Genomic DNA, 12,894 nt, shown 5'->3' with positions numbered 1-12,894 from the left:
CTATACGGCAGAGTATAGTAAATATATATATAGAGAGAGAGAGAGAGAAAGAGAGAGAATTTGTGTTTGGGAGTCAGTCAAAGAGGGGTTAAAACCCAGCAATGCCCTTTACTAACTGTGTGATCTTAGCTTATTTACTTCTCTGAGCTTCAGTTATGCTCTCCCTGAACAGGGCTAATGTCATTTACGGTTACTCTAGACAAGCCCCTCAACCTCTGACTCTGTCTGAAACATGGACATAATGATCACCCCATCTCAAAGAATCCGGAGTGAATGCAAGTGAAAAATTTCATATGAATGCAGAGCACGGTACCTGGCATATATAAATTCCCATTAAATGATCAATAGTCTTTATTATTACTACCTGAAATTGTTATTCTTTTCTAAGAAAACTTTGCACTTAAAAAGGTGTGTTTAGAACAGAATAATAATGACCACTTTTATTCCTCAGATGGCTTCCTATATACTTTCTCTCTAGCCTCTAACTTCAGATCTTGTTCTCAAAATTAACTTAATGGCTTTTTAACATCTTTTGGCTTTTTCAGAGCCTCGGGCAAATGTCCATTTCCTAACTCTGAATGGGGTTCCCCTGCAGTCCCCAAGTATATTCCCCTCAAAGCAGGGCTACTCCATATAGTGCCTTTGTGTAAATTAGGCCAAAGTATCCCTACCTCAAAACACTTCAGGACTAGCTGTTGGGAAATTTTCAGAGCATGTGGGTGTTTCAAGAACAATGTTTTATTGCTGTGAGGGTACACTCTACAGGGCTGTACATGGCAGCACCAGCTCTGAAGTTCTCTTATTTGAATCTTCGTGCTAGCCTGGGCCTGAGGATTTCTGTAGCTTTGGGGTTTTGGTTTTGGGGTTTTTTTTTGTTTGTTTGTTTGTTTTTTTTGGTTTATTTTGCTTTTCAAAAAGACTTTGAAGACCCTAAAAAAGACTTTTAGAAATCAAAGATATCACATACTTAATCATAATTTTCACATACAAAAATGACTTAAGTCAAACACCCACCAAATATGACTCAACTCTTTTTCCTCTTATAGGGGCAAGTGGCTTATGTATTAACTCAAGAAACTGATGAATTTTTGCTTTGGAATCCATTAACTGGGCAATGTCATAAGCAGTTCGACCCATTTTGTCCCTTACAAAGTGTAGATTGTTTGTTTGATGATGGAAATGTAAGTATATGGGAGAAAAATCTTATTTTGCGTTATCTCCTCAAGAGTCAAACAGTGGTCCTCTGCCCTGGCTCTACATTAGAATCATGTGGGAAACTCTGAGGAAACTCCGGATGTTCAGTTAGAATCCCTGGGATATGGGGCCAGGGAAATCCTTTACCCATAAAGTTCTTCGGGTGATTCTGTAGCACCTCCAAGACTGGGAACCAGTAATCTAATGTTCACATACCCCTCAAATCTCTTTACCTCCTACCTCAGAACCGCCTTTGGCTTCTACCACTTCCTTTGGTAGTAGGACTGTAAACTTTTGCTGCATCCTAACCGACAGGGGCTTTGTGCTCCCATATGCCTATACTGATTTAATGTTAATGTTTTAATAGGTCTGGTTTAATATTCAACAAAATAATACACCAATGGCTGTACATTTTGACTATTCAAAGGAAAGTTTCTGGAAACAGTTGCTTCCAAATAATTTCCAAGGGACAAAAGCACATACCATACAGGTAAATTATATTCTTTCAGGTGTATCTATATGAAAGTTACTGTTGGTTCTAATCTTTTCCAGTCATGCCAGCTCTCATTATATTTATATAGCTGGTTGCATGTTGACTTACCTGGCAATGTAAATAAAATCTAGTTTTCTTTGCCATCCAGCCTGAGTTTGGGCTACTCTGATCATACTCCTCTGCTTGGAGAAAAGAAGAGTTGAGAAGAAAGTATCATCTCAAATGTGAATTTAGATTTTAAAGTAAAAAATTTTAAATATTTATTCTAAAACTGAAAATATAATGTTAAGATGGTGTAGTAAGTTTACTTTGACCTAACCTATCTGCTCCACATCTATGGCAATGGTAAAATATAAAAATTGAAAAATAGAAGGCTTATCTGGACTCCAAACCGTAGTGATTGTCTCATTGACTAGAAACAGAACAGAAATACTAACAGTGAGTAGGGCTGAGCAAGAGACAGCAGCAAGGTCTGAAAATGGTTCATGAAATCCGGGAACCAGAGCCAATCTCACTTTTTGGAGCCAGGGGCTGTGATGGGGCTCCCCACTTCACTACTCTTGAAAGGAGATGGGGAAGAAAAGCTGCAGATTCATTGCCTGGGTCATAAGAGGCAGGAGGTGGAAGCACAGACCCGAGGTCAAGAACAGACTAACGACCGAATGGCTTAGCCAGTGGATCTGCGATGTCTTCAGTTGTCACTCTGTGAAGGCACCCCAGATGTCACCTCAGTGGCTGTTTCTGGATTCAGGGGCAATTGCAAAATCAATAAACTAAGAGCTGTGAGCCCAGAGAAAATGAGAGGGAAAAAATCATAGAAAAATAGATAGAAAACAATTCACAGAAGCAGAAACTTGAATGCTCAGTCTCACTCACAATCAGGGAAGTACAATTTAAAACAACAAAACACTACTTCACAGGTATAAGATAGACCAAAGAGATTTTAAGTAGGATCATACCAAGTGTTGGCAAAGAAGCAGAGAAATGGTGGGTCGGTAAATAACTAGAAATACTTTGGAAAGCAATGTGATGATATCTAGTAAAGTTGAAGACGCTCGACCTTGGATCCACCAGTTCAACTTCTAAGTATATACCATAAAGGAGCAAGCACAAGGAGACAAATACAATGACATTCACTGTAGAATTGCTCGAAATGGCAAAAAAAGATGGAAGGAAGGAAGGAAGGATGGATAGATGGATTGACTCATCCACCAGAAAAAAAGAGTACATGAGTTATGAAGTACTCACACTATGAAATCTTCTATATAGTAGTAAAAAAAAAAACAAAAAACAGAAAACAAAAAACAATTTACACTAGTTCCCAACTTGAACTGTGTACCCACAGTATCAGAATCTCTGAGGATGGAACTTGCATACCTGTGTTATTATTTAAAACTCCCTGGGCGGGGGGGGGGGGGGGGCGCCTGGGTGGCTCAGTGGGTTAAAGCCTCTGCCTTCGGCTCAGGTCATGATCCCAGGGTCCTGGGATCGAGTCCCGCATCGGGCTCTCTGCTCCGCGGGGAGCCTGCTTCCTCCTCTCTCTCTCTGCCTGTCTCTCTGCCTACTTGCGATCTCTGTCAAATAAATAAATAAAACTCCCTGGGGGGGTGCCAGTGTGCCACCAAGGTTGAGAACCACTGATCTAGAGCCATGCACATCAACATGAATGAATATTTAAAAAGTAATGTAAAGCAAAATAAAGAGTATGTGAAGTGATACACAGAGTACAAAATCGCTTATATAAAGTTTGAAAACTATGTGCTGTTTATGTATGTATAGACACATAGTGATAATGGAAAAGCATTCATAGGAATGATAAATGCCAAATTTAGGTTAAAGGTTACCTTTGGAGACAAAAAACAGAATGAGATCAGGGAGCAACATACAAAGTATTTCAAGTCTGTGTGCAATGTTTTATTTCTTTTTCAAAAATGTAAAACAAATATGGAAAAATGCAAATATTAGATAAAGTGGTAGGTATGTTGAGTGGATGTTCGTTACATTATTCTCAATGCTTGTCTGTGTCTTTGAGGCATTTGACAATACAAAAAGAATGCATGGTGGTTGCAGGGAAGGGATCAAATCAGTACCAAACTGTATAAAGAATGGCCCCCCCCACCATCTTTTTCCCCACTCTCTAAGAAATAACTACTCTTACTAGTAACTTGTGCATCCTTCTAAACGTTCTCCACGTGTTGCAGGCACATATATATTTTTTATATTTCCTGTTTGTAAAGTCATTTTAAAGAAGGGGAAATGTGCTTATCTCTCTCAAGCCAACACTTTCAGCGTCCACCGACCACGCCTTGCTCTTCCCCTCCCAAAGCTGTGACTGCTGCCTTGCCGCCTCCTGGGGAGGAGAACGGTACATTTAGAGATGAGGGTTTTTGTTTACTAGTCATCATTCTATTAGGCATTTAGTGAATGTTTCTTGTGTGCCTGCTCTGAGCCAGTGCTATGTCAGGCATCGGTACCACAAGGAAAAGACATGTGTCATAGTCCTGGGACTTAGGTTCTCAAGGAGCAAAGAGAAGGACGCCACCCTTGCAGGACAGAGCTGTGAATATGACTAAGGAAGAAATGAATGTGCTTTGGGAGCAAGCAGCAGGAGGACCTGAGCGGAAGGACAGCTGCTGGGGCTTCCTGGGAAAAAGGGATGACAGGCAAAGTGAGGAAAGGTGAGCAGGAGCTGGCCAAGAGGAAAATCAGGGTGGAGACCAGTGCAGCAGAGAGAGGGCACAGCAGGAATGAAGACCTGCGGGGCATGGAAGGGTGGGTGGAGCAGCTGAAAGGCCAGCTTGGCCCGGGCCGGGGAGCGAGCAAGACAAGCTCAGGGGTGAGCAGAGTTCTACTAAGGATGTGGCCCTGTGTCGCAGGGCAGTCAGAAGCCATCAGCACTGAGGCAAGGCTGCCATGATCACAGCTGTAGTTTTTTTTTTTTTTTTTCCTCTATTCAACTGGGATTTTAATTTTTTTTTTAATTTTTTATTTCTTTTTCAGCGTAACAGAATTCATTGTTTTTTCACCACACCCAGTGCTCCATGCAATCCATGCCCTCCCTAATACCCACCACTTGGTTCCTCTGACCTCCCACCCCCCACGCCTTCAAAACCCTCAGGTTGTTTTTCAGAGTCCATAGTATCTCATGGTTCACCTCCCCTTCCAATTTCCCTCAACTCCCTTCTCCTCTCCATCTACCCTTGTGGAGTATAACAGCTGTAGTTTTTAAAAGCCACTTTGGTGGCTCAGTTGTTAAGCATCTGCCTTTACCTCGGGTCATGATCCCTGGGATCAAAACCCTGTATCCATCTCCCTGCACAGTGGGAAGCCTGCTTCTCCCTCTCACACCTCCCCTACTTGTGCCCTCTCTCTCTCCCAGTCTCTCCTCTCTCTGTCAAATAAATAAATAAAATCTTTTAAAAATTAAAAAACAAAAACAAAAGCCTGAGCGTGGATATGAAAACTTTTGCCAAGTTGAATCTATAGATATAAAACTCAGAACTGCATTTGACTTGTATCTCTACTGATTTTTTTCCTGTGGGTTAATGGCCCTCAATCTTCTGTCTTGCCACACACGTGCCAAAATAAACTGCTATCTACAATGAACACTGTTTTTTATCGCAACTACAGACATAAATTTGAGTGTGTAAAATGAGCATGTGGGTACTCAGAGATGAGGTTAACAGGGAAAATCTCTTGAAATTTTAAAAGATATGCATTCCCTGAAAGAAAGGGGCCTTTGCCAAAAAAAAGGAAAGTGGACTAATACCTCATAAACTTACCAAGTTAACATAACCCAGGCCTCTTTTTCACGACTGAAGGTGGCCTCACTGATCCACAAGAGTTACCTGTTGGAGAGGGGGACAGGGTTGGGGAGTGGAGTTTTGAAAGGTTGGACAGTGGTTGGTGACAGCATTCGGTTTACCTGTCCTGTCTGGGAGAGTTGGTGACCCTGCACCATGATGCTGGAGTTTGTAGCTCCCTTTCTCCAGTGCCTCCCAGCTCTTGCTGGGATCTGTTGTGGGGAAGCGCCCTGTGTCTGGGACTGTGCTCACATCTATCCACGGCAGGCACCAGAACCCTGGAGCGCTTGCTGAAACATGGAGTGCTTGGCCTTTCTGATTCAGTGGACCCTCAGAGTTTCTGATTCAGTTGATAGCCTGTGGGGACTGAGAAGTTGTATCTCCAACAGGTTCCCAGGAATGAGGTTGCTGGTGGGGGGAGGGGGCACACTTCAAGAACCATGGGCTTAGATCACCACGTGACAGATTGAATCTTCTCAATCACTCCTGAAATATTCTAGCACCTAGAGGTCTATGAACTCTTGCCCTCTTTTTGCACAATCCTCTGTCCACCTGTGTCCCTGTCTTTACAGCTGTCTCTATTTCTCAGTTCGGGAATGCCCAAAATAAAAATGTCTGAACCCAGCCCCTCCTTCTTGTTCAAGTGAGCCCTGGGAAGTCAGGCAGGGAGGCCTGGTCTGGGTGGTAGACGTAAGGAGGGGCTGGGTTCAGACTCCTGCAGCAAATCCTGTCGGGCAGGGAAGGGAATATGGGGGGAGTGTGGTAGAGCATTGCTCTCTGCTGTTTTTATAGTGTCTGGAGCAACAGCTTGAAGACAGGAAAGATTGAAATGGAACATACACACACACACACACACACACACACACACACACAAGCAAAACAAAACGACCTGGCTCCTGCAAGCTGAATGAAAAGGATACTCAAAGAAGGAAGAAGAAAACCATCTTAAAAGAGTAGTTACAATAATACCTGATTTATTGAAAAATATGTGCCAGGCTTTGCGTGTTTATTACTTTATTTCAAAATCTTCACAAGACTTTAGGGAAGTAAGTACTATTATTGTCCCTCTTTTAAAGATGTGGTAACTGAGACTCAGGTTAAGTAAGTTCACCAAAACCCCAGTTAATAAGTGGAAGAGACTAAAGCAGCTGCCAAAGATTATCTGGTATCATCGATAAACATGTCAAGCGCTTATTTGAATAAATGAATGTGGACAGCAGATCTGTCTTACCCAGGAAAAATATTAAAACCGAATTAAGTCCTGTGATCTGTGTTTTACTTTTGTGCCTCTGTAGTGGAGTGATTTTGCCACCTGAAAATGGTTTGGGTCCCCCCATTATAATTCGCACTCCGGGGGGTGACTGCGATGTAAATGAAGATGGTCTCCCTAGAATCTTTGCTAACTTCCAACTGTCTATATATTTCAGCCTGAAGAAATAATTTACTGTGAAACTAATAAAAGCGTGATAGAAGATCTAAAGAACAGGTATGACCTTTGTTTATATCTTATTACTATGATTTCTCCCAAATCTTTCAGTCCTCCACCCACCTTTCAGTCTCTAACCCAGTCTTTTAAAATACCTATTTAATTCAGCCATAGAAGCAGGAAATGGAGTTTACAATAGTTTCTTCTGAGCCAGCTGTCTTTTGTTCTGTGCATTGAAAAGCAGCCCCTCTACCATTCCAGGACACTCCTTAAAAAGACTAAGTCAAGAAATGGTTGCCTCTGGAAACATTGTGGGGCTACTGTTGGGAAGTTCTCGACACAGACACGTGTTGACATTACAGTAATAATAATGTGGTAGCTCATACTTCTTGAAAGTCATGAAGGTAAATGGCCCACCAGTTGGAGTATGGAAAAAACATCCAAGTTGGGTGGTAACATCAATACTGTCCCACCCCCACCCCCTGCACTCTCCCCATTCCCTTACACACACACACACACACACACGTAATTGTCCAAAGGAGTTATTCAGTCAAGCTGAACAAGTTTGTCAAAGTCACAGACTTTGCAACAGTCCTTACTCCTACTCCAGATGTGTCAGAAGCTTCTAGATCTTACTGCCTCTTGTGACTCATGCTGACATAGTAGGCTGCCGCAGAAGCTGCTACCAACTGATCAAAACAAAGCATGACAAAAATAATTTTGCTACTCTTGTCTCTTCTAGCACACAACTCCCACCTTTTATTCCCTTCCTTTCCCCCCAATTCTTAACAAAAAGAGGAAGAAGTGAGGTAGAGAAATGATTCCCAGCTTCTGTGTGTGTGTGTTTTTTTTAAATTATTATCAGAATCACTTCTAGAACTATTTAAAAATACAGATGCCAGGGTCCCAGACCAGACCTGTTTAATCCATATCTGGAAGTAAAATATGTCGTTTGGTGATTCTGATGCTTAGCCATTACTGAGATTACAAACTCCAAACTGTTCGGTTACACCACAAACTCAGCCCAGAGGTGACTCCCTGTGGTTTTGTTTTTGTTTTAAGATTTTATTATTTGACAGACAGAGATCACAAGTAGGCAGAGAGGCAGGCAGAGATAAAGGGGGAAGCAGGCTCCCTGCGGAGCAGAGAGCTGGAAATGGAAGTGCGGAGCAGAGAGCAGGACCCTGGGATCATGACCAGAGCAGAAGGCAGAGGCCTTAACCCACTGAGCCACCCAGGCACCCCTTTGTTTTTGTTTTTAAAGCACACACTGATTCTCTGCAGGAGTGAGGCTTCCCAAGTGAGCTCCATCAACCAACTTGCACTGTCCTTGGAACAGTCTACCATCAGGCACTGTTCTAGGGACTGAATATACAGGCACACATCCCTGCCCACACAGCATGCACCTTCTAGTAGACAAACCTAATCATCACACTTATCTGTCCATGCCTATTTCTTTCCAACTTGGCTTGCTGAATTAACTGATCTAATGAAGCCATCCCTGCTAACATCAATCAGACCAGATATCGGAACTTTTGTAAATGCAGCTTCTTGGAAATGCAATGTTTTATGGCAGGGGAGGGTCCTGGAGAATGAGGCTGTCAGTCCAGTGACCAGATAGTAGACGGTTGTCCCATCACACCCAGTAGGCAGGTGCCTACACACAGGTAACGAGAAAAGAGCTGTGCCCTTGAGATCTCATTGTTGGTTACCCTATGAAGCTTCTTGCTTTTCCAAGCCAAGCAAGAGCCTGCTTCTCCCCAACTTAAGTGATGTGAATGATGGAGATATACTTAGCCAGAGAGGACTGGTTCATCCTAAATCAAAAATATCATTCTCATACTTAGTAAAGTGCCAAAACTCTTATCCCATTTATTAAACAAATTGTAATGGGTCATAAACTAATCTTTGCATCCTTACATTAGGATTGAAAGGACTCTGAAATGTAAAATGATGGAATGGCGACCTAAACAGCCAACACGTTGGAATCGACAATGTACTTATATTTTGCGAAAAATCCTTCCTAAACTAGAACTTGGCACTGGAAGCTTTGTTTCATCTGAAGAAGAGAGTGAATTTGAAAGACTACTACAATTTTATTTGGTGTGTGTATGATTTAGTGCGTTAATAATATTTGTTTTATCTATGTTATTCATTACTAGGTAAGAGTAACCTTTAATATCCCTGAAATGCTTTTTTTCTTGATCCTAGATGGTAGATGATATAACATTAAAATACATTTATTTATAGACTAAGAAATTTCAAATATACCGAACAACTATTACCATGACCACAGTGCATGACATTTTCCTGGAATCAGTCATACGTTGTATGTTAAATAAACCACAACCTCTAGAAAGAGATGACCAATAGAAAATCACTTGCAACTGAGAAATTGAAAAATGATCCCTTGGTGATAGTAATAGAATAGATTCCCTGTCCTTGGTTTTGAGCAAGAGGATCCAGGAAAGATTTAATATCTTTTATAAGCAAAATACTCCAAATGTATGTAACCAGCCTGAACTTCTTTCCTGACCTCCATTCTTATATATTTACCAACACATTTGATGTCATCCTGGATGGTTAAAAGGCATCTTAAACTCAACAAGTTCACAATCAAACATGGTGGGCATTCGGTATATTGCTAAAGGCCTCCTTCTTTGCCTCTATCTACCTCCAGCTCTGGGCATCCTCTCATTGACTCTTCCCTATGGAACTGGTCCGGTGGGTTTTTGAAAACCCCAGCCTCCCAAGAATAAGATTCTTTCCCCTAGTCTATCCTATAGATAGACTATAGGATATAGATATATCCTATAGATATATATTCCTATAGATATATATATATATATATATATATATATATATATATATATATATATATATAGAATATATAGATATATATTCCTCTATAGATAGAGGAAGTTGTTTTGTTTTGCATTAAAAAAATAGAATTAGGGACAAACAGATAACCAAAGCAATATAAGCCAAGGTTTAAAACTTAGAATTTCTTTGTAAAATTATCTATATGATAACACAAATCATAATCCTGAGCTGAATCCTCTGCTGGGATTCAGACTCTGGTTCAACGACTCACTGGCTTTGACCAAGTTACCAAATTTCTCTATACTTTCCACCCTATTGCGCAAAATAAACAGGGATAAAAATAGTTATCTGGTTTGTGGTTATGGTGAGGATTAACCATAGAACCCAGCACTCAGCAAGTGTTTAGCAAATGTTAAACATTATTTGCATTCTATGTGCCAGGCATTGTGTTAGGCCCTGGGCTTATGATCATAAGCAAGGCAGATACAATCTTGTGCATTCACAGAGACTATAAGCTAATGAGACAGAACAGAAAACATATAATTGCAATATATTTTTAATTACGTAAGTTAGGAAAGGATAGCATCTTACTGCAACCACATGGGAAGGACACATGAACAGATTTAAGGATCAAGAAAAGCCTCCTGAAGTTGCAGGAGGAGGAAAGAGGTTTACGATTGTTGTCTGTGTATTATTAAATAGATAATGTTACATAGGACCATGTACCATAATCCTTTAATCCTATCACATGGTTGTCACTTAAGAAATGTGAACTGAGGGGCACCTGGGTGGCTCAGTGGGTTAAAGCCTCTGCCTTTGGCTCGGGTCATGATCCCAGGGTCCTGGGATCGAGCCCCGCATTGGGCTCTCTGCTCTGCCGGGAGCCTGCTTCCCCCTCTCTCTCTGCCTGCCTCTCTGCCTACTTGTGCTCTCTGTCAAATAAATAAATAAATAATCTTAAAAAAAGAAAAAGAAATATGAACTGAATCAATATTAAATAAATTCTCCCATTATGCTCACTTAAATACCTCATTTGTAGGACCAAGTAATTTTTTCACTGGCCGTCTGCTATTCTAGAAAGTGTACAAGTATGTGGAGTGTTGAGTGTGCAGACTCTGGTATCAGCTCTGGCTCTGCTCCCCTCTCTCTGGAAAGTGGGGATTATAGTAGAACCTACTTCATAAGGTTGTTTGAGGATTAAATATGTATGTGAAGCACTTAGTATTGTTCCTAGGACATCATAAGCACCTATAAAATAACTTATTATTTTATGACTACCATTTTTTGAGGCTTTTGTAATATTTTTGCATACAGTGATTCCCAATTACCTACATAATTATAGCACGGGTTTACACGTTATTCTGTCTTTTGTCTAGGTCACAGGATTTCCTATCCAGATGCCATACACTGATGTCCAGTCAATTATTGATGCTGTTTATCAAACTGGAATTCATTCTTCTGAATTTCCCCAGACAGAATTTGCTCTAGCTGTATACATTCACCCCTATCCTAACAACGTATTATCCGTGTGGGTCTATTTGGTTTCCTTAGCTCAATATCAGTGAAAAGGAAGAACGGAAAAGGAAAAAAAAAATGTTATATGGGCCCTTCACCAAGAACAATCAAGACTTTTCTGGTACTTTAGGACTTTGCTACTTATTTTCAAGTCCACCCAAGTATGAACCCAAATTTTGGTTCTTTTATAGAGTTGGGTACCATGGAGACTCACTCCCTGAACCTTTGAGAATGAATGTAAATGACCTCCCCACTGGAGACCTCTACCAGGAGAATACTTTGGGCAGTCTGGTGGCCTTGGTCACTGTCTACAATAGGTCTTATTATGGGAAAGAAGCGATTCTGGCCCCTCCCTTTGAAGCCAATATTACACAAGTTGTAGGCCTCATACCACCTCCATCAAATCACCAGGTGGCCTTGTTGAAAATGCAGACTCCTGCATCCCACCTAAGACCTACTGAATCTGAACCTCTAGGTGTGGATATCCAGAACCCATATTATTGTAAAAAAGACCCCCAGATTATTCTGATGACCTGTTAAGAATGAGAACCCTTGTTTATAGAATGTTGTCATTACCAAAGTGAGCTTGGCACATCTGATGCTGGTTATGATGCCGTTCAAGGTGGAAGGTATCCAAGTACAACCACGAGATCATTGTTACTATCATTACTAGATCATTACTGGATACTGCACTAGTGAAGTAAAAGGAAAATCTGCCACATTGGGCTGAGGACTAAGGCCAGCTTCTGGGGGCTTCCTAAAAGTTTTTGCTTGGGATGCTACTGACCTGAAGTTTTTTTAGCTCCAAATATTTTGAAGGGCCATCCAAGAAGCTCTGTGTGGTATGCCTTCCTGATTCTGGGAGAAAGGGAGGAAATGGTCTTACCAAATCTCAAGGCCCCTTTTGCCCTTAGTGAACAGCCTGCCATTCTGCCCCTGACATTTTTCTGCCACTTTCCTTTCCCCAGTGGCTCCAAGGGGACCCATCTAGATCCTAGGAGCCTCGAGAGAGAGTAAACGGGGATCTGAGTCAGAAGCATTGTACTTTTTTAGTTGTTCTGTGCTTCATTTATATATATATGTATGTAAATATATATATTATATATTTCATATAATATATATAAATTTATTTCCTTAAATGTTACAGAACAACTTATTTTAGAGCAACTTATTTTATGTTCTTTGAATAAGAACAACTTATTTTAGAAAAACCAAAGGAGACAGATTTCCAAAGCTTGATGAGAACAGTTTTATAGGAGGTAAAAACAGGAGAAAGGAAATTGACCCCTCCCAGTGCAGAAGAGCAGCAGCTTCTTGGGTCAATCTCACAAGCAGAGACACCAAGTTCATCACTGGGGAACCCTCAATCTGAATTCTCTCCTGCAGTGCACCTGCATGGCTGAGGCCAGAGAAGACCTTATTTATTTGCAGTGATGTTAGTCTTGCACCAAACTTGAGATTACTAGAAGAGTAAAATAGTAGGGATGTGGGTGAAGAGAATGCTTCCTCTCCAAGGTTAGGACCTGATTGTGTGTGTTCTCTGGCATGCATATGAAAATTAGGATTTTTGTTCTTATTTGAATGTTTGTGTTTAAATGCTATAGGAAGTGTTGTTATTAACACATTGTTTTGTTATTAAC

The 12,894-nt window shown here is 41.0% G+C and overlaps 1 protein-coding gene across 1 annotated transcript in view; it reads left to right on the top strand.

Annotated features, from left to right (window-relative positions):
* CC2D2B (coiled-coil and C2 domain containing 2B) overlaps positions 1–11,304 on the top strand; it is a gene marked incomplete at its 3' end in the record, with an annotated part of 111,545 nt that extends 100,241 nt beyond the window's left edge. The window contains exons 31-35 of the mRNA XM_080823286.1: positions 1,047–1,181; positions 1,562–1,684; positions 6,918–6,976; positions 8,842–9,019; positions 11,116–11,304. Of these exons, the coding sequence (XP_080679412.1) occupies positions 1,047–1,181; positions 1,562–1,684; positions 6,918–6,976; positions 8,842–9,019; positions 11,116–11,304 (684 nt within the window). The remainder of the gene's footprint in view (positions 1–1,046; positions 1,182–1,561; positions 1,685–6,917; positions 6,977–8,841; positions 9,020–11,115) is intronic.
* Between the last annotated feature and the right edge of the window lie 1,590 nt (positions 11,305–12,894).

This window comes from Martes martes (genome assembly GCF_963455335.1).
Source record: "Martes martes genome assembly, chromosome: 14".
In the NCBI taxonomy this organism is placed as follows: domain Eukaryota; kingdom Metazoa; phylum Chordata; class Mammalia; order Carnivora; family Mustelidae; genus Martes; species Martes martes.
The sequence above is the reverse complement of the archived record's forward strand: the minus strand, read 5'-3'. Positions and strand labels throughout refer to the sequence as shown.